Below are 20,474 nucleotides of genomic sequence, written 5' to 3'. Positions count from 1 at the left end.
TATAAGAGAATTATGGGCTGTAGCGAGAGCTATAAAATATTTCCTTCCTATCCTTCAGGGTCACCATACCAGAGTCATGTCAGACAATTATGCAGTGATAGCGTATATCAACCACCAAGGGGGAACGAGATCCCTTTCTCTTATGAAGTCAGCGTCTGTCCTCCTACAGCTAGCAGAGCACCACCTACTATCCCTCTCTGCTCTTCACATAAAGGGGGTCGAAAATACGAAGGCGGACTACCCAAGTCGCAAAATACTAAAACAGGGAGAATGGTCATTGAATGGCCTGGGGCATACCTGTAATAGATTTATTTGCCACTCTGCACAACAGGAAAGTGGAGAGTTTCTGTTCGTTAAACCCGAGAGATAAACTTTGCGGTAGATGCTCTTCAAATCCAATGGAAATTCAGTCTTGCTTATGTTTTTCCACCAATAGCGATGATTCCAGCAGTAGTAGGAAAGATCAGAATGGAGCAGGCGAGAGTAATTCTGATTGCTCCATTTTGGCCGATAAGACCTTGGTTTTCCCTCCTAAGACAGATGTCAGTAACCGATCCATGGATTCTACCAGAGATTCTGGACCTGCTTACCCAGGGTCCAATATGCCACTCTCAGGTGAAGGTCTTCCATCTTGCAGCCTGGAATTTGAGAGGGCATTACTGAGTCGGCAGGGTTTTTCACCAGGGCTAGTCTCCACCTTGTTGAAAAGTAGAAAACCGGTCACGTCAAGAATTTATGGTAGAACATGGAAAAAGTTTCTAGATTTTTCAGGGCAACCTTTGGAGGATGAGGCTCCTGTGGGTACTATTTTAGAGTTTTTACAAACGGGTTTACAACTAGGGTTGGAACCAATACGCTCAAAGTACAAGTGTCGGCGTTAGGAGCCTTATATAATTGTAATCTGGCCTCCAATAGGTGGGTGTCCCGCTTTATAAAATCATGTAGTAGATCTAGACTGGTGGTAGTTTAGAGATTCCCCCGTGGGATTTGAATCTGGGTTTAGAAGCTCTTAACTAGGAGTCCATTTGAGCCCTTACAGGAATCATCGGTAAAACTCCTCACTCTTAAAACAGTGCTTCTGGTAGCATTGACATCTGCCCATAGGGTGAGTGACTTTCAAGCCCTGTCCATTTCCCCTCCTTACACACAAATATTTGAGGACAGGGTAGTCCTGAGACCAGATCCGGCGTATCTGCCGAAAGTGTTTCTTAAATTCCATAAGAGTCAAGAAATTGTATTACCCTCTTTTTGTGATAATCCTAGGAACCCAGGGGAAGAAAAATTTCATACACTGGATGTAAGACGGGCCATTTTACAATATATATCTTTGACCAGTCAGTGGAGGAAGGATCAGTCCCTATTTGTAGCTTTTACCCTCTTTTTGTGATAATCCTAGGAACCCAGGGGAAGAAAAATTTCATACACTGGATGTAAGACGGGCCATTTTACAATATATATCTTTGACCAGTCATTGGAGGAAGGATCAGTCCCTATTTGTAGCTTTTCAGGGTAGCAGGAAGGGATATGGGGTATCCAAAGGTACTATTGCTAGGTGGATTAGGGAGGCTATTACCTTATCCTATGCTTCTCGTGGTGCCGCGATCCCTGAAGGCATCAAGGCTCACTCCACCAGAGCTGTGGCTACTTCCTGGGCAGAAAAAGCAGAGGTATCGATTGATCAGATTTGTAAGGCCGCTACCTGGTCCTCACTGCCTACCTTCTTTAAACACTACTGACTAGATCTATCTTCCTCATCTGACCTTACCTTTGGTAGAAGGGTGCTACAAGCGGTGGTCCCTCCCTAAGGTGTTCCTTTCTCCAAAAATCTCTCAGGTGTGCTGTCATGGGAGACGGGAAAACACCAAGGTTACTTGCCCCGTAGCCGGTTTTTCCGGAGCCCATGACAGCACCTGTATATTCCCTCCCTTCTTTTTTCACCCTTTGGTGCGCACTTTTAGCTGGGTGTTTTTTGTTATTATTATAATGTGGTGGTAGATTGCCATGTGAACTAACCAAGGGGGCCTCTCATGCTCTGAAAACCAACTGAAGCGAGGGAGAGGTACCGCCCTTTTATTTCAGTAGGTTTCCTGTCCTGACTGGGCAGATCCCTCTCTCAGGTGTGCTGTCATGGGCTCCGGAAAAACCGGCTACCCGTAAGTAACCTTGGGGTTTCTTTTAGTCACTTGGATGACTAAAGAGGAAACATTTGGATTGGCAATTGGATAATGTTTATGGCTCTGAAATCCTAAAATAGCCGCTGTTCATCTTAACGTTTTTTTGTTTTTGTTTCTTCAATAGGCAGTACAGAGGCAATGAGGGTCAAATGAGGGAACTTCAGGACCAACTTGAAGCTGAGCAGTATTTTTCAGTAAGTAATGTATTAATCATCTGTGTTTTTTGCATACGGTATGATTTTAGATGCGTATATAGTATAGATGCGTATAGTTCCGGACTGGACCAAGGGAACCCAGTAGATGTAGTGTATATGGACTTTTCAAAAGCTTTTGATACGGTGCCACACAAAAGGTTGATAAATAAAATGAGAATAATGGGGATAGGGGAAAATATGTGTAAGTGGGTTGAGAGCTGGCTCAGGGATAGGAAACAAAGGGTGGTTATTAATGGAGCACACTCGAACTGGGTCGCGGTTAGCAGTGGCGTACCACAGGGGTCAGTATTGGGCCCTCTTCTTTTTAACATATTTATTAATGACCTTTTAGGGGGCATTCAGAGTAGAATTTTAATATTTGCAGATGACACTAAACTCTGCAGGGTAATCAATACAGGGGAGGACAATTTTATATTACAGGATGATTTATGTAAACTAGAAGCTTGGGCTGATAAATGGCAAATTAGCTTTAATGGGGATAAATGTAAGGTCATGCACTTGGGTAGAAGTAATAAGATGTATAACTATGTGCTTAATTCTAAAACTCTGGGCAAAACCGTCAATGAAAAAGACCTGGGTGTATGGGTGGATGACAAACTCATATTCAGTGGCCAGTGTCAGGCAGCTGCTACAAAGGCAAATAAAATAATGGGATGCATTAAAAGAGGCATAGATGCTCATGAGGAGAACATAATTTTACCTCTATACAAGTCACTAGTTCGACCACACTTAGAATACTGTGCACAGTTCTGGTCTCCGGTGTATAAGAAAGACATAGCTGAACTAGATCGGGTGCAGAGAAGAGCGACCAAGGTTATTAGAGGACTGGGGGGTCTGCAATACCAAGATAGGTTATTACACTTGGGGCTATTTAGTTTGGAAAAACGAAGGCTAAGGGGTGATCTTATGTTAATGTATAAATATATGAGGGGACAGTACAAAGACCTTTCTGATGATCTTTTTAATCATAGACCGGTGACAGGGACAAGGGGGCATCCTCTACGTCTGGAGGAAAAAAGGTTTAAGCATAATAACAGACGCGGGTTCTTTACTGTAAGAGCAGTGAGACTATGGAACTCTCTGCCGTATGATGTTGTAATGAGTGATTCATTACTTAAATTTAAGAGGGGACTGGATACCTTTCTGGAAAAGTATAATGTTAGAGGTTATATATACTAGATTCCTTGATTGATCCAGGGAATTAGTCTGATTGCCGTATGTGGAGTCGGGAAGGAATTTTTTTCCCCACTGTGGAGCTTACTCTTTGCCACATGGTTTTTTTTTGCCTTCCTCTGGATCAACACGTTAGGGCGTGTTAGGTTAGGCTATGGGTTGAACTAGATGGACTTAAAGTCTTCCTTCATCCTTAATAACTATGTAACTATGTAACTATACAATGGTCAGCAATGACCAAGGTGATACAAAATTATATTTCAAATAGAATCCTGCTTCGTCTGTAGTATTTATAGGCTACTAAATGAATCCAGATGAAGATGAAGCTGCCACAACACGTATTCACTGTCCCCGTTCTGGCATTGCTATAATTATTAGCTGTACTGTTCTCGCAATTTTGTTTGCTTTGTTTTATTCCGATGAATTTGATCTGCTTAGTATTACATCTTTGATTGTCCTGCAGACACTGTACAAAACTCAGGTTAAAGAACTTAAGGAAGAAGTCGAAGAGAAGACGAAGCTCAGCCAAGAACTGGATAAGAAGTTCCATGAAGTTCAAAATGAAAAGTACGTTCCCCCCCCCCCCCCCCCTTTTTTTTTTTCTTCTATTCCTGCATGATATGAAGCAATACAAACATTGAGTCTATACTCTCTTCACAAGAGAATATTTACCTCGTTCCTCACGTGTGCATACTGATGTAAAGGAGGAGCTTTTTAACTTTCACCATTTTTAATTGTACATTGTACTAAATTGGTTTCACACTGAGATGAATGAAGATGGACATTTAAAGGAAACCTGTCATTTAGATATGGGGATAATCTTCTCAGTGTATGGGGAAATGTCTGTGTAACCCTGATTGCAACAATAGTGGTGTCCCCTAATAATGGGTACATGGGGACCTCAGCAGAGGTTAAATCGCTATACAAAGACAAGCGCTGATATTACCGCCATACAGTGACCATGTAGTGGTAGATACCAGTCCTACAGAACACAGAGATTACAGTGCAGCTACAGATCGCACTTACAGCTGATGTTCTTTCACTTTCTCCTACGCCTCATTGGGGGACACAGGACCATGGGTGTTATGCTGCTGCCACTAGGAGGGCACTAAGTAAACACAGAATAACTCATCCCCTGCAGTATACACCCTCCTGCTGGCTCTCAGTGAACCAGTTCTTGCTTAGTGTCTGTAGGAGGCACTTGGGTCTGTTTCAGACCCCACCATTTTTATTTTAATTTTTGATTTTTGTTCTTTTTTTTTCCTTTAACGGAACGAATGGGGGTGATGGATCCTTTCTAGGCTCCGATCTCCCCCGAACCATCAACAGGCAAGTACGTGGAGCGTTCCTCCCGTATCCTTTCCTGCAACGTTGGATGCCAGCCCTGCGCTCACATTACGGGCGACGGTTCCTTCGCGTTCCGATCTCCCCCCTCCATAGCAGGCGACCACATGGAGTAGTCCTCCATCTACCTCTCCTGGAGCCAAGTGCATAGCCGGACATGATATATATGGTGTCCGTGCAGCCCCCCTCTGCATCACCACTGATATAGCGGATGACTCATGGCGGCAGAAGCTCTCCACCCCCTCCCTGACTATGGCGATGGTGGACTGAGCACCGGCCCACCGCATCTACTGTGAGTACACTGCGGGGGCCGAGGCGCTGGTGGGTCCTGGTCCCCGTAGTATGGGAGGTCCGCACCTTAAGCCTGTGTCCGTGGGTGGTCCTTAGTGCGGCAACCCCACGAAGGAGTGCAGCTAATGATGGCGCTAATAGCGGTCGCGGCGCTGCAGGCCGCAACCGCAGAGGGGGAAAAAAAAATTCCCTCATTTCAGGCCAGAGTTTTGGCCACGCCCACCGGCAGTTAGCCCCACCCACTTTTTCTGGCGCTTCTCGTTCCCTGTGATGAGCTCCCACTTCCTGGTCTTGGCGGCCATCTTGGGACACCCACAGCCCTGATGCTGCAGCACTGCTCGAGCATTTTCTATTACAGCCCTCAGGACTAGCCTTTTTCTCTGCCTACACTGCGGACCTGCCTTGGGGACTCAAGACACAGGACCTGGGTAAGCTGCAGACACATGGCTTAACCCTTCCCCTGCTAGTAAGCGTTTTCCTCCAGGCTTTACTATGTCTCAACCAAAGCCTCACAAAAAGTTTGGGAAAACCCACACTGTATTTTTAGCTGCATGTACCTCTTGTAAGGTATCATTACCCTGGGGTCACAATACTGCATTATGCACAGCTTGTGAACCGGTGATGGCTCAGGAACCACCTGTTGCTGATACTGAACCCAGCGAGCCTAGTCCCCCTTAGTGGGCTACCTCCCTTTCCCGGTCTATGGCATCCCTGGCAAAAGCGTTAGAATCGTTCCGAGACCCTTCCTCTAACCAGGGCACTAATACGGACTACGCTTCCGATAGTAAGAACCCCTCGTACTCCAGGGGTCGTACCTTGCCAAGGAGTTCTCTCTCTTCCAGGAAAAGGACTCATGCCATATCCCCAGACCATCACCGGTTTTCGGGTTCTGAGAGCTCCACTTCTCGCTCCCCTTCCATGAGGCTAGTAGAGAACCTGTTTCAGAGGACGATTCTGACACATCCCTAGATCAGGAATTTCATCACGTTCAGGAGACTCTCGACTCTCTAATTGAGTTAGTGAATAAGGCTTTGAGACTTGAGGAGGAACCCTTATCTAAAACGGATCATGTCGTGTCCTTTAAGAGGACCAAACGAGCTCACAGAGTGTTCGCCACTCATCCCGAGTTCAAGCAAATTGTTGAATCTCACAGGATCCGTCCAGATAAACAATTCACAGGGCAGAAGCCCATGGAGTCCAAATATCCCTTTGCCCAGGATCTAAGAAAAGATTGGTCACAATCTCCCCCAGTAGATCCTCCGGTATCGCGCCTGGCTACCAAATCTGTTTTATCCTCCTCAGAGGGCGCCTCTATCAAAAATCCAACCGATCGCCAGATCGACAATATGGAGCGTTCAGGCTTTGAAGCCTCAGCGGCCGCACTCTTTCCGTCTTTTGCCGCTACGTGGGTGGCTAAGGCTATGACCCACTGGGCTGAGGTCTTGTCTTCAGCAGTATACCAATCTTCCCCCCGAGATAGCAGACCTCGCTACTCAGCCAGAGCTGGAGATTTTGTAGTGACCGCGTCCCTGGATGCCGCTGACTGCGCTTCTCAAGCAGCAGCAAATGCCATCACCATCCGGAGGTCCTTATGGCTCAGGGACTGGCGTGCGGATTCTACTTCCAAAAAGTCATTGACTTCTCTCCCATATCAGAGCGGTTGCCTTTTTGGCGAAAAGCTCGACCAGTTAATTTCTGACGCCACTGGAGGGATGAGTAAATTTCTTCCACAACAGAGACCCCCTCGGCCTTTTCGGAACCTGCAACCACAGGCTCGGTCCCGATTTTTTTCGTTACAACTCAAACTGGTCCTCTACTTCCACATCTCCCGGTTCTGGCCGGGCACAACGTGGAGACAGAGGTTCACAGGCCTCTTTTAAGCCTTCCCCTTCATGGAGAGGCAGGCCAAGGCAGCCGGGATCCAGAGGCGCCAGAACGGGCAGACCTTCCACACAATGACTCCCTGCGGTATCCGAGGGACACCCTCAAAGTAGGCGGCCGCCTGCTTTACTTCAGTGCCGCGTGGCTCTCGGTCGTTCACGACGAGTGGGTCCGCGATCTAGTGTCCTCCGGAGGCAAGATAGATCTCTTATCTCATCCTCCAAACTTTTTTTTCCTGTCTTCTCCTCCCAGGGCAAAAGCATCAGAGTTCTTCAAAGCTGCTCTCTGAGAAAAGACGGAGTTATTATTCCGGTCCCTCAAAGCGAAAGGTTTCAATGTTTTTATTCAAACCTCTTCATTGTTCCAAAGAAGGACGGTACAGTACGGCCCATTCTGGACCTAAAACTGCTGAACAGGTTTGTCAGGGTACGACGGTTCCGGATGGAATCGCTTCGTTTTGTCATTGCCTCCATGGAAAAAGGCGGGTTCCTGGCGTCTATAGACATCCAGGATGCATACCTCCACATTCCTATTTTATCTTCTCACCAAAGGTTTCTTCGCTTCGCAGTTCAGGAAGATCACTTCCAATTCGTTGCTCTGCCCTTCGGCCTCGCCACCGCTCCCAGGGTATTCACCAAGGACATGGCGGCTGCTGTGGCCATACTCCACACCCGAGGAGTGGTGGCGCTCCCGTATTTAGACGATGTCCTCATCAAAGGCCCCTCTTTCTGCTCCTGCAAGGAAGCCGTGGCCATCACAATAGATACCCTTTCTCGCCTGGGTTGGAAGATAAACTTCAAAAAATCTTCCCCAGTACCGGCTCAGCGAATTTCCTTTCTAGGAATGATACTCGACTCGTCTCGGGGGTTGGTTCTTCTTCCCCCGGAAAAGATCTGTCTTACAGCGAGAAACTCAGAAGCTCTCTCAGCCTCGCTCTCACTCTCTGCGCTTCAGTATGAGAGTCCTCGGCAGGATGGTAGCAGCTATGGAGGCGGTTCCATTTGCCCAACTACACCTCCGTCCTCTACAGCATGCCCTCCTGGCTGTTTGGGACAGGAACCCGTTCTCCCTAGATGTCGGTTCCTCCTTCCCCAGTGAGTCAGACAGTCCCTCAGGTGGTGGACATTGAAATCCTCCCTGAATCAAAGGAAGTCTTTTCTTCCAGTACACTGGCTGGTTGTGAAGACAGACGCCAGTCTTCTAGGCTGGGGAGCGGTGTTCATTCATCACACTGCTCAGGGCCGATGGTCCCCCTAGGAATCACGCCTTCCAATCAACATCTTGGAAATCTGGGCGATCAGGCTGGCACTTCTCCAGTTCCATCCCTTCCTAGCAGGTCGCTCAATCAGGATTCAGTCCGACAACGCCACTGCAGTGGCATACATCAACCGCCAAGGTGGAACCCGCAGCAGGGCGGCCATGACAGAGGTAGGCCACATTCTCCGATGGGCCGAGGAAAACCGCTCAATGATTTCTCCGGTTCACATCCCGGGAGTGGACAATTGGGAGGCAGACTTCCTCAGTCGGCAATGCCTCGACTCCGGGGAATGGTCTCTCCATCCGGAGATCTTCCACCAGATCTGCTGTCGTTGGAGAACCCTGGACGTGGATCTGATGGCCTCACGGCTGAATTCCAAGGTTCCCGACTTCATGGCTTGGTCCCACGATCCGGCAGCCATCGGGGCAGATGCTCTTGTACTCCCGTGGCATCATTTTCGGCTTCTGTACATATTTCCCCTGCTTACTCTCCTGCTGAGTCATCAAGAAAATCAGAGCGGAGAAGGTACCGGTAATCCTGACTGCGCCAGATTGTCCGCGCCGGGCGTGGTACGCCGAACTAGTTCAACTAGTTGCCGACGTTCCCTGGCAATTACCGATTCGCGCAGATCTGCTATCTCAAGGCCCCTTTTCCCACCAGAGCTCAGAGGCCCTGTGTTTGACGGCATGGCCGTTGAGTCCTGGGTCCCTAACCCAGGCAGGTTTCTCTCCAGAAGTCATAGCTACCATGATCAGTGCTAGAAAGCCTACATCTATGCGTATCTATCATCGCACTTGGAAGACTTTCTTTTCATGGTGTAGCGACCGAGGACGTTCTCCTCTACATTTTTCCATCCCTTCCATTCTCGAGTTCTTACAAACTGGTTTGGACTTGGGTCTCGCCCTTAGTTCTCTCAAGGGGCAGATCTCAGCCCTGTCTGTTCTCTTCCTACACAGGATTGCCAACAGATTACAGGTCAAGACGTTTATTCAGGGCGTCTCCCATCGGGCGGCCCCCTATAGGATGCCCTTGGAACCATGGGATCTTAATCTGGTCCTCGGAGTCTTGCAACAGGCTCCTTTTGAACCTCTACAGGAGGTTTCCCTGTCTCTTCTTTCATGGAAAGTTGCTTTTCTAGTTGCGGTCACCTCTATAAGACGAGTCTCCGAGCTGGCGGCTCTGTCCTCTCAAGTTCCGTTCCTGAACTTTCATCAGGATAAGGTGGTTTTGAGGACATCCCCCTCTTTTCTACCGAAAGTTGCATCCTCTTTTCATCTCAATGAGGAGATTGTCTTACCCTCACTCTGTCCGGCACCAGTCCATCGCGTCGAGAAGGCCCTTGACACACTGGATTTAGTGAGAGCTCTTAGGAGATGCATCTCGCGGACAGCGTCTTTCCGCAAGTCAGATGCCCTATTCGTGCTCCCGGAAGGACCAAGGAAAGGGTTTCCCCCTTCCAAGGCGGCAATAACCAAATGGATCCGTTCGGCTATTCAGGAGTCCTACCGAGTCAGGTCTTCCTGTCCCAGCAGGGATTAAGGCTCACTCCACTCGGTCAGTGGGTGTGTCTTGGGCCATCCGGCACCAAGCTTCGGCAGCACAATTTTGTAAGGCTGTGACTTGGTCCAGCCTGCATACCTTTACGAAACATTACCATATTCACTCTCAGGCCTCGGCAGATGCGACCATCGGCAGACAAATTTTGCAGGTGGCTGTGCCGGATCTGTAACTTGTGGGTGCAAGTAGCAATTGCAGTTAATTGTTTCCCACCCAGGGACTGCTTTAGGACGTCCCATGGTCCTGTGTCCCCCAATGAGGTGTAGGAGAAAAGGAGATTTTTGTGTACTCACCGTAAAATCCTTTTCTCCGAGTCAGTCATTGGGGGACACCGCACCCACCCTGTTAGCCTATTGGCTTTGCTTTTTGTTGAGTTAACTTGGTTTTTGACATAGTTCATCCTTGTGAAATATTAAGCTCCTACTGCTTTGTTACCGAACTCGTTCACTGAGAGCCAGCAGGAAGGTGTATACTGCAGGGGAGGAGCTATTCTTTCTGTGTTTACTTAGTGTCCTCCTAGTGGCAGCAGCATAACACCCATGGTCCTGTGTCCCCCAATGATTGGCTCGGAGAAAAGGATTTTATGGTGAGTACACAAAAATCTCCTTTTTCCCATATTTTCTGTCTGGCCCAGACCAACATGGTGACTTCTCCAGCCAGGACTCATCTGCAGAGATTACAACAGACACATCTGACTTCTCACATTTCCTGCACCATCCACATCTATTCCAAATCTGCACAAAGTTGTCATTCTGCTGTCACCCAAATGCGGAGCTTCTGATTCCATATGTTTCCCTATTACTGGACCCGCTGTTTGGCACAATAAGAGTGCTCTGTAGTGCCCCCCATAGTAATGCCACAACTTTGCCCCTTACAAAGTAAAACATCTTCTTTGTGCCCTCTAGATGGTAAAACAGACCTCTAGAATATATTTAATGTCCTGTGCAAATACCCTGGAAGACTGCCCACATTTTGGCCCCTAGAAAATAGTAATGTCCCCCATGTGCCACTTCCATAGTCCCAAAACCAAATGTGCCCCTATAACTAGAAGTGTCCACTTAATATTAATAATGTCCCCCGAGGCTTCACCTGTACAGCTCACAATATGTCACCACAACTCCAATATACACAGTATGATGTCCCTGCAGCTCCACTATAGACAGTATAATGTCCCGAAAACTGATACCTCCAGAGTAGTGCTCACACTGTATGATGGCCCCACCGTAGCCCCCACACTGTAAGATGGCCCCACAGTAGCCCCCACACTGTACAATATCCCCACTGTAGCCCACACACTGTATGAGGACCGCCTTATATAATGATAAATTTGCACAATCTTAAAATAAACATATTTTCCTAAACCTGGCGAGTCCAGCACACAGCGGAGTCCGTCGTGATGTCATTGTGCTGGCATGCTGACGTTCTGTACGTGGCACGATGACATCATGTCGCTCCATCCTGGACTTTACCGTTCTGTAGGCCTCAGTCCTTATGCGACTTGCCGTTTACCAAACAGGAAGAGTCAGTGCAGTAAGATCGTGTCTCCATGCTCTCCGGCAGAGTTTAACCTTATCACACACGCTGATACAGTTAAGGGTAACGTAGCTTCGGGTGGGTCTGTGCACTGTCAGGATTCTGCCGAATAGACAAGCTAGTGAATTGAGCAAGGCCAGACCCATCTAGTCGAAATGTGGCTTTAAGTATGCATCACCCGCACTCCGTGCCGGCAGCGGAGAATCCTGCAGCGCGCACTGTGCGTCACAAGTCTGCAGTCACACACAACTGTAATCCATCCTAATTTCCAAAGTATGTGCGATGCAAATGATTTACCCTGTTAATTTACAGAGAAACTGTAGCTGCACAGTTGGATCTGGCTGTGACAAAAGCCGATTCGGAGCAGCTGGCCCGGGCACTTCTGGAGGAGCAATGCTTTGAATTGACCCAAGAAAACAAAAAGCTGTCGACAAGAACCAGGCAAGACGTTGTAGACAAAGATCATACCATCCGCAAGGTAAAATATTTCATTTCCTAAAGGCTAAATTCACACTTAGCGTATTAGCTGCAGATTTGCATGCACAGTATAAACTATGTAGATAAGACTTCCTCAAATCTGATCTATACATTGTGAATATGTTCAATATGTCTGTTCTGGTACAGATTAAGTATGGATTTCATAATTTGCAATGCTCATAATCTGCAGCAATCTCCACATGTAATATGTGTGGTTTTTCCTGCAGTTACACACTGGAAAATGTCCAGATAAAATATGCAAAATACTGGCTGAAAAGTGTAACATTGGTGCAGTGGGCGAGGGCAGGGCTCTCATGTGCGTGGTCATTTGTCATGTAATGACTAGAATGTTTGAATCTTTTTGCAGTAACTGGGGAAAAAAAGTAGGCAAGGAGGAGTAAGGAGATGGCAGACACCTCTGGCAGCAGCATATCTTTCTTGAGAATAAGGCAAGGCATTGGGCATGTATAAATTCAGCATACCCAATCCTTTTTCTCTATGCATCTACCGGACAGCTTGTAATAGTAACATTACCCTATCGGTCCCTTTAAAATGAGGGACGCTGGAAGAAATGGGCTTTACAGAAGTAGTTGAGAGGGTGGGCTCCAGACTTCCCAACCCTGCAGTGCAACCAGTAGCCTAGTTCTCTAGGTAACATGCATTTTTTTTGTATTATGAGGTCTTTATATTCTTCTTTTTGTATTTGTTGCAGCTACACTGTTCAAAAAAGTAAAAGGAACACTTAAACAACACAATGTAACTCCAAGTCAATGACACGTCTGTGAAATTAACACAGATTAAGAATCAATTTCTCTTGTTGTTGTACAACAGACAACAAGTAGAAATGATAGGCAATTAGCAACTCAATCCCTATAAAGGAGTGGTTCTGCAGTGGGTGACCACAGACCATTTCTCTGTTCTCATCCTTTTTAGCTTTGTATTGGTCACTTTCGCGTTTTGTCATTGACCTCGCCCCTAGACGTACAGTAGCGTGAGGCGGTGTCTACAACTCACAGAACTTAGGTAGTGCAGCTCATCCAGGATGGCACATCAATGCGAACTATGGCAAGAAGGGTAGCTGTGTCAGTCAGCGTAGTGTCCAGAGCATGGAGCAGATACCAGGAGATAGGTCAGCACACCAGGAGACGTGAAGGGGACCGTAAGAGGGCAACAACAATGAGACAGGACTGCTTCCTTCTCCTTTGTGCAAGGAGAAGCAGTGCCAGAGCCCTGAAAAATGACCTCCAGCAAGTCACATCCATGTGTCTGCTTAAACTGACAGAAACCGACTCGATGAGGGTGGCATGAGGGCCCGATGTCCAAAAGTGCGTGTTGTGCTTACAGACCAACATCGTGCAGGGCGATTGGCATTTGCCAGAGAACACAGAAGATTAGCAGATTCGACATTGGCACCTTGTGCTTTTCACAGATGAGAGCAGGTTCACACTGAGCACGTGACAGTCTGGAGACACCGTGGCAAACGTTCTGCTGCCTACAACATCCTTCAGCGTGACCGATGTGGCAGTGGCTCAGTAATTGTATGGGGAGGCATTTCTATGGAGGGCCGCCCAGCCTTCCATGTGCTCGCCAGAGGTAGCCTGACTGCCATTAGGTACCAGGATGAGATCCTCAGATGCATTGTGAGACCATATGCTGGTGCGGTTGGTCCTGGTTTCCTCCTAATGGAGGACAATGCCAGACCTCATGTGGCTGGTGTGTGTCAGCAGTTTCTGCAAGATGAAGGCATTGAAGCTATGGACTGGCCCGCCCATTCCCCAGACCTGAATCCAATTGAACACATCTGGGACATGATGTCTCGTTCATCCACCAATGCCACGTTGCCCCACACTGTTGAGGAGTTCAATGACAGTTTAATCCAGGTCTGGGAGGAGATCCCTCAAAAGAACATCCGCTGCCTCATCAGGATCATGCCCAGGCATTGTAGGGAGGACATACAGGCATTTGGAGGCCACACACACTACTGAGTATCATTTCCTTGTCTTGAGGCATATCCACTGAAGTTGGATCAGCCTTTAATTTGATTTTCTACTTTGATTTTGAGTATCATTCCAAATCCAGACCTCCATGCACGTTTTATTGTTTTCAATTCATTTCACTATGTAATGAATAAAGATTTGCAGCTGGAATATTTGATTCAGTGACATCTAGGATGTGGTGTTTTGGTGTTCCCTTTATTTTTTGAGCAGTCTATTTTCTTGTATTAGAAAAATGAAAATTACATTTTATGTTCATCTCAATAAAAAACAGCTGATTTAAAAAATAAAAAAAAATAAATCAGCATGTTCTATCAGCTTAGTCTGATCTATATGGCCACATTTATTCAGGGTCTTACTAAGACTAAATAGTGATATATTGTAACAATTTTTTTGTTTTTGTTTGTATAAATAGTTCTTCAGTGAATTGTAATTGTAAGATCTCAGATCCCATAACCAAATGTCAGTGAGACTTTTACCTTTTCTACATGAAAGTTCCTTAATGAAAGGGAATCTGTTACCAGGTTTTTGCTAACTAATCTTAGAGTAATATAATGTAGAGGCTGAGTCCCTGATTCCAGTGACGTGTCACTTACTGAGCTACTTGATGATCTCCTGCTGATAAAACAATGATTTTATCCCTAAAGGATAAGAAAACCTGATGGGATTTAGTCCTTCATATTCATGAGCTCTGTATAACCACGCCCCACCAATGATTGACCGTTTTCTGCCTATGCACAGTGTACACAGAGTAGATTGGGTGGGGATAAACAGAGAACTACTAGATCTGTAGCAGATAAAACTGTGACTTTATAAAAACTATAGCAAACAGCCAAGTACCGTATATACTCGAGTATAAGCCGAGATTTTCAGCCCAAATTTTTGGGCTGAAAGTGCCCCTCTCGGCTTATACTCGAGTCATGATCGGTGGTGGGGTCGGCGGGTGAGCACTGTCATATACTTACCTGCTTCCGGGGCTCCTGGCGCCCCCCCTGCACGTCCCACTGTCTTCGGTGCCGCAGCCTCTTCCCCTGAGCGGTCACGTGGGACCGCTCATTAGAGAAATGAATAGGCTGCTCCACCTCCCATAGGGGCGGAGCCGCCTATTCATTTCTCTAATGAAGCGGTGCCGGTGACCGCTGATAGAGAAAGAGGCTGCGGCACCGAAGACCAGCTGTCCGGGGGAAGGAGCGGGACGCCGGGAGCAGGTAATTATGTCATATTCACCTGTCCTCGTTCCACACGCCGGGCGCCGCGCCATCTTCCCGGCGTCTCTCTGCACTGACTGTGCAGGTCAGAGGGCGCGATGACGCATATAGTGTGCGCGCCGCCCTCTGCCTGATCAGTCAGTGCGGAGAGACGCCGGGAAGATGGCGCCGAGGAGCTGCAAGCAAGACAGGCGAGTATGTGTTTTGTTTTTTTTTTATTGCAGCAGCAGCACAGATTTATGTGGAGCATCTATGGGGCAATGGTGCAGAGCACTATATGGCACAGCTATGGGGCAACGGTGCAGAGCACTATATGGCACAGCTATGGGGCAACGGTGCAGAGCACTATATGGCACAGCTATGGGGCAACGGTGCAGAGCACTATATGGCACAGCTATCTATGGGGCAATGGTGCAGAGCACTATATGGCACAGCTATGAGGCAACGGTGCAGAGCACTATATGGCAAAGCTATGGGGCAATGGTGCAGAGCACTATATGGCACAGCTATGGGGTAACGGTGCAGAGCACTATATGGCACAGCTATGGGGCAACGGTGCAGAGCACTATATGGCACAGCTATGGGGCAATGGTGCAGAGCACTATATGGCACAGCTATGGGGCAACGGTGCAGAGCACTATATGGCACAGCTATGGGGCAACGGTGCAGAGCACTATATGGCACAGCTATCTATGGGGCAATGGTGCAGAGCACTATATGGCACAGCTATGAGGCAACGGTGCAGAGCACTATATGGCAAAGCTATGGGGCAATGGTGCAGAGCACTATATGGCACAGCTATGGGGTAACGGTGCAGAGCACTATATGGCACAGCTATGGGGCAACGGTGCAGAGCACTATATGGCACAGCTATGGGGCAACGGTGCAGAGCACTATATGGCACAGCTATGGGGCAACGGTGCAGAGCACTATATGGCAGAGCTATGGGGCAACGGTGCAGAGCACTATATGGCACAGCTATGGGGCAATGGTGCAGAGCACTATATGGCACAGCTATGGGGCAACGGTGCAGAGCATTATATATATATATGGCACAGCTATCTATGGGGCAACGGTGCAGAGCATTGTATATATGGCACAGCTTTATGTGGAGTATCTATGGGGCAACGATGCAGAGCATTATATATGGCACAGCTTTATGTGGAGCATCTATGGGGCCATAATGAATGGTATGGAGTATCTATTTCTAATTTTGAAATTCACCGGTACCTGCTGCATTTTCCACCCTAGGCTTATACTCGAGTCAATAAGTTTTCCCAGTTTTTTGTGGCAAAATTAGGGGGGTCGGCTTATACTCGGGTCGGCTTATACTCGAGTATATACGGTAAATGATACATTGCTGGAATCAGGGTCTCTACCCCTACATCATGTTGCTCTCAGATGAAGAAGAATAAACTTGGTGACATATTCTTTTTGAAGGGGATGTCCCAACTTATCAAGTGACCACTTCTCTGTACTGAACTCAAGAACCGAAGTTCTGAAGTGCCTCGTTTGAATGGTGTCTTGGTCCTCCATGTGAACTACCACTCGATTAATTGTCAGAGGCCAGTGGAGATGGCTGAGTACAATGGGTGATATTTCAGGTAGTGCAATAGACAGTCAGTGGGACGGGTGGGGTACATAAGGTGCCATTGCTCCATTCAGTTAGGGTATTCATCCCCTATTCTGTGGGTGGGTGATTACTTTTTACATTGGGACAATCCCTATAATGGAACAGGTCATTCATTGTCTTTTTAATGAGTATGTTACTGAAAAAAGTATAGATACAGATGAGCTGCAAAATTATTGGAAGTACCATGCATATCTTGAATTGAAAACAATAAAATGTGCATGGAGGTCTGGATTTGGAATGATACTCAAAATCAAAAGTGGAAAATCAAATTAAAGGCTGATCCAACTTCAGTGGAAATGCCTCAAGACAAGGAAATGATGCTCAGTAGTGTGTGTGGCCTCCACATGCCTGTATGTCCTCCCTACAATGCCTGGCATATGTTGAAATTGATTGCAAAGTTGAATTTTTAACAGCACACAAATTTCTTCCTTTGTCTAATATATAATACTAGATGTAGGCCCGATACTATCGCATCGGGAGGGCGGTAATGTCACGATGGGGGCAGGCTGTGCAGCGCTGAGAATCTCCCCCCCCCCCCCCCCCACATGTGCTCACCCATCTATCCACTCTCTCTTTCCCCATGTGCTGACTTCTCCCGTCTGTGCTCTCTTCTTTGACCTGTCTACCCCATGTGCTATCCCCCTTGTCTGCTGTCTTTCTCCTTCCTGTGCTGTGTTCTCCCCTCATGTGAAATTTTCTGTGTCTGACCGTGTACAGAACATACCACAGCTCCTGGGCAGGGGAGGAAGCAAAAGACAATACTGACATTACAGCAGGGGATCACAGAGGATACATTTTGTGAGGTAAAATATTGTTTAAAAACAGTCAGTGAAATATTTTACCTGACTGACAAAATGAATCCTCTGTGATCCCCTGCTGTAATATCAGTATTGTTTTTTGCTTCCTCCCCTGCCCAGGAGATGTGGTATGCTCTGTACACGGTCAGACACAGTAAATTTTTAAAATTTAACTTTCGTTTGTGAGAAAACCCCTTTAACCCCTTCCAGACCTCCGCCGTACTATTACGGCGGAGGTCGGGTCCCATGCTTTGATGTGGGCTCCGGCGCTGGTCCCACCTCAAAGCCGGGATATGTCAGCTGTTTTGAACAGCTGACATGTGCCCGCAATAGTGGCGGGTGAAATCGCGATTCTTCCGATGCTATTAACCAGTTACATGCCGCTGTCAAATGCTGACTGCGGCATTTAACCGGCGCTTCCGGCTGCGCGGCCGGAAATGATCACATCGCCGACCCCCGTCACATGATCGGGGGTCGGCGTTGCGTCAGGATGGTAACCATAGAGGTCCTTGAGACCTCTATGGTTACTGATGCCGGCCTGCTGTGAGTGCCCCCCTGTTGTCGGCGCTCATAGCAAGCCTGCATTTCTGCTGCATAGCAGCGATCTGATGATCGCTGCTTTGTAGTAGAGCCGATCGAGTGGTGCCAGCTTCTAGCCTTCCATGGAGGCTATTGAAGCATGGCAAAAGTAAAAAAGAAAAGTTTTAAAAAATATGAAAAAAATATAAAAGTTTAATTCACCCCCCTTTCGTCCCATCCAAAATAAAACCATAAAAAAAAAAATCAAACCTACACATATTTGGTATCGCCGCTTTCAGAATCGCTCGATCTATGAATAAAAAAAGCATTAACCTGCTCGCTAAACGGCGTAGCGAGAAAAATTTGAAACTCCAGAATTAAGTTTTTTTTGGTCACCGCGACATTGCATTAAAATGTAATAACGGGCAATCAAAAGAACGTATCTGCACCAAAATGGTATCATTAAAAACGAATGATACCATTTTGGAAGACGCTACGGGTAACGGAAAATTGCGCAATGATTTATTTATTTATTTATTTATTTTTTTTAAGCAAAGTTTAGAATTTTTTTTTGACTACTTAGATAAAATGTAACCTAGTTATGTTTGGTGTCTATGAATGACCTGGAGAATCAAAATGGCAGGTCAATTTTAGCATTTAGTGAACCTAGCAAAAAAGCCAAACAAAAAACAAGTGTGGGATTGCACTTATTTTGCAATTTCTAATTTTGCAATGCTAAAACTAATGATGTCGTTGAAAAGTGTAACTTGTCCCGCAAAAAACAAGCCCTCACCTGGCCATATTGACGGAAAAATAAAAAAGTTATGGCTCTGGGAAGGAGGGGAGTGAAAAACAAAAACGGAAAAGGGCAAGGTCGTGAAGGGGTTAATGTGACCGGCTACCTCTGCCTGTAGACACATCATCCATCTGCAGCCGGGATCAGCCAAATGATTCACTGCACCTGCATGGAATTCGCACACGCGCAGTAAATCAGACCGCTGCCATCTTTGTGCAGACAGATAGCGGCAGTCACATTAAAACTGCGCATGCGCTCCTCCTGTACAAAGATGGCAGCGGCCAGTGAATCATTCGGCTGATCCCAGCGGTGGCGTGTTCGCGATGGTGTTCCGCTGGTGGTACCGCGCTAGAGACTGCTTACGGCATATACAGTGTGTGTGTGTGTGTGTGTGTGTGTGTGTGTGTGGTGCGTATGGCATATACAGTTTGTGTGTGTGGTGCGTACTTCGTATACAGTGTGTGTGTGTGGTGCGACTGTGTTCCGCTGGTGGTACTGCGCAAAAGGCTGGTACCACCACCAGCAGTTTCCATTTTGAGACACCCATCACTTGGGTGTCCCAGTATGGTGGTTGGTTAACTCCTGCTACTTGGAATTCTGGGATCCGGACACATCTTGATGGGACAGGATGTGAAGACATTGCAAGGTAAGTATATATTAAGAAGAGAAAATATATACCGTGTATACTCGAGTATAAGCCGAGATTTGTAGCCCATTTTTTTAGGCTGAAAGTGCCCCTCTTGGCTTATACTCGAGTCATTGTCCCAGGGGGGTCGGCGGGGGAGGCGGAGCGATGGCTGTGACATACTCACCTGCTCCTGCATCTCCAGTCTCCGGGCGTTGACAGCTCCTTCCAGCGTTGAGTGGTCACATGGTACCGCTCATTACAGTAATGAATATGGACCTGACTCCACTCCCATAGGGGTGGAGCTGCATATTCATTACTGTAATGAGCGGTAACGGTGACCGCTCAACCCTGGAAGAAGCTGTCAGAGACCGGAGATGCAGGGACCGCGCCAGGAGCAGGTGAGTATAATGGGGAGAGGGGGAGCGCTGCGCGATATTCACCTGTCCTCGTTCCGGGCGCCGCTCCGTCTTCCACGTCCTCTGCAGTGACGCTCAGGTCAGAGGGCGCGATGACGTGGTTAGTCCGCGCCCTCTGCCTGCATGTTAGTGCAGAAGACGCAGCGGCGCCGGAACGAGGACCGGTGAGTATTGCAAGTGCTGGGGGCCTGAGCGACGAGAGGCGAGTATGTCATTTTTTTTTAATTATTTTTTTTTTTAAATCGCAGCAACAGCAAATGGGACAAATATCTCTATGGAGCATCTTATGGGGCCATAATCAACGTTTCTGCAGCACTATATGGGGCAAATATCTCTATGGAGCATCTTATGGGGCCATTATTAACCTTTATGCAGTACTGTATGGAGCAAATGTGTCTATGGAGCATCTTATTGGGCCATTATTAACCTTTATGCAGTACTGTATGGAGCAAATGTGTCTATGGAGCATCTTATTGGGCCATTATTAACCTTTATGCAGTACTGTATGGAGCAAATGTGTCTATGGAGCATCTTATGGGGCCATTATTAACCTTTGTGCGGCATTATATGGGGCTTATTT

At 47.2% G+C, this 20,474-nt stretch overlaps 1 protein-coding gene across 1 annotated transcript in view; it reads left to right on the top strand.

The window, feature by feature from the left end:
* Positions 1–20,474, top strand: part of ROCK1 (Rho associated coiled-coil containing protein kinase 1) — a 173,250-nt gene that overhangs the window by 131,676 nt on the left and 21,100 nt on the right. Inside the window, exons 21-23 of the mRNA XM_077270330.1 lie at positions 2,299–2,368; positions 4,026–4,129; positions 11,739–11,904. Of these exons, the coding sequence (XP_077126445.1) occupies positions 2,299–2,368; positions 4,026–4,129; positions 11,739–11,904 (340 nt within the window). The remainder of the gene's footprint in view (positions 1–2,298; positions 2,369–4,025; positions 4,130–11,738; positions 11,905–20,474) is intronic.

The sequence above is a fragment of the Ranitomeya variabilis genome, chromosome 6 (genome assembly GCF_051348905.1).
Source record: "Ranitomeya variabilis isolate aRanVar5 chromosome 6, aRanVar5.hap1, whole genome shotgun sequence".
Taxonomy (NCBI): Eukaryota; Metazoa; Chordata; class Amphibia; order Anura; family Dendrobatidae; genus Ranitomeya; species Ranitomeya variabilis.
Note: the sequence above shows the minus strand (reverse complement) of the source record. Positions and strands in the feature narration are given on the sequence as shown.